Source organism: Octopus bimaculoides, chromosome 17 (assembly GCF_001194135.2).
Source record: "Octopus bimaculoides isolate UCB-OBI-ISO-001 chromosome 17, ASM119413v2, whole genome shotgun sequence".
NCBI lineage: Eukaryota > Metazoa > Mollusca > Cephalopoda > Octopoda > Octopodidae > Octopus > Octopus bimaculoides.
This window is the reverse complement of record NC_068997.1, coordinates 41338784-41340617: the sequence shown is the minus strand read 5'-3', so window position 1 is coordinate 41340617 and position 1834 is coordinate 41338784. Positions and strand designations below refer to the sequence as shown.

The 1834-nt window shown below is 34.6% G+C and overlaps 1 protein-coding gene across 1 annotated transcript in view; it reads right to left on the bottom strand.

Annotated features, from left to right (window-relative positions):
- Positions 1 to 228: 228 nt before the first annotated feature.
- LOC128249675 (U24-ctenitoxin-Pn1a-like) overlaps positions 229 to 1834 on the bottom strand; it is a gene marked incomplete at its 5' end in the record, with an annotated part of 3251 nt that continues 1645 nt past the window's right edge. Inside the window, one exon of the mRNA XM_052973900.1 lies at positions 229 to 506. Within this exon, the coding sequence (XP_052829860.1) occupies positions 322 to 506 (185 nt within the window). The remainder of the gene's footprint in view (positions 507 to 1834) is intronic.

Sequence of the window (1834 nt, the reverse complement as noted above, 5' to 3'; positions counted from 1 at the left end):
TATATTTTATCAACCACAGAAGAGTAAAAGATAAAGTAGATCTTGAAGAGCGTAGGAAGATATTCTTCAAGTGTATGATAATTCTGCCTTTGTACAGCATTCGAAGTGATATTATGAAACTAATGGCCAATTGAATAGTAACTTAAACTACACCATGCGAATAGTAATGAGTATTAACAGTACTGAAAAAAAGACGAAGAGGTTTTTAAAAACAAACAAACACTACACTTCAAAAATTATTTCAATTTTTTTTTTATTGTGACATCAAAATAAAACCCTGAGTCAAATTTCTCTCAAGCAGAGATCTTTGGCAGTGTCCCCCTAGCAGTTCATTGATTCACTCTGGGTAATATGAACTGATTTACCAACTTGTTTGCCAACTTCATCAACACAATAACACGCACTTCCAGTACATTGGATTTTGTTGTAATTACCGTTGGGTTCACAGCGGAACAGTTTGCCAATCAAGCCAGTCTTTCCATATGCGAACTTATGGCGGGCACAGTCTGAAAGAAACCATAAAGAAAGTTTTAGAGAAAGTCAATTAATCAATATTTATCTGTCACATCAGGTTATTGTTGTAAATACAAAAGTTACGTTTGTGTTAACATATTTAAAGAGGTGACCGATGAAAAAGTACGTGGTGAAGAAAAATCAATATTGACTAGTAAAAGATATTACTTTTATTATTATAAGTATGGGAGATAACTCTGTACATGTTCCTGTATTATTATTATCATTATTATTATTATTATTGTTCAGTAGTTATATTTTTATAACGTGCTTTCACTTCACTACCGAGCGCAGCTCTGTGCGCCTTGGGTATGTGCTGTGGTTTGCTGTGGTGTTCTTATGGTTACTGTATTGAAAGTGTTTTGCGTATATTATTATTATTATTATTATTATTATTATTATTACTACTTGGGTTGTACCTTTCTTGGAATATTTACTCAGTAAATGTATATTTTGTACATTAATTGTTATATAAAATAGAATTGTTTAATCAAAAGTTAACACAGAGACGCTGCCCTCCTCATGAAAAAACAAAAGTTAAGTTGGTGTTAACATTTTCAAAGCAGTGAAAAATAAAAAGCCAAATTAGAAATTCAATGTACGATGAATAAATACAATATTGGTCAAAGTCTGATATTGTTTTGTTATTTCAGCAACAGGGAAGATAACTGTGGACATATTTCTGTCTCATTACGATCCCTTCTCATTAGGACTTCACTATCATCTTTGAAACAGTAATGGAAAAGTCACTAAGAAAATAATTAAGATTCCACAAGGGTTGGCACAGAGCTGTTTAGAGGAAGTCAATTGTTTTAGTTAGAGGTGTGCATCAATGTGCTATGTGTTGCAGGAGATTTCATGTGGTGAATAGGAAAAGGAGTAAAAAGGAGAAGTTGTTTTCTTCAAACTCACTGAGAGTCTAACACTCAGCACTACAACTTAATGAAACACTCATCAATTTTACTATGATGCCCCTGATTTCAGCAAAGAAATGTTATTACCTCCATCTGCCACAAGTGTCTGTTTCCAGAAATAAGGATCGGATCATCATACCACCATACCAATGACAGAATACGAACCCTGATCTCTCAGTTGGCGGTCTAGTAAACTATCAACTCAACCACTGACACTCTCCTCACCAGTGGATGATAAAATCTACTAACTTCATGAAGGGGTCACAACAGAACGCTCTTCAGCTTAGAGCAACAAACTATATGTCATGGCACCTATTACAGCTATGTGGACTGAGCAAGTGGTAACTGCTTGTGCCAACACACAGATGACTTTGACTTTTACAACTGCTACTGTTGGATGGTGGTGG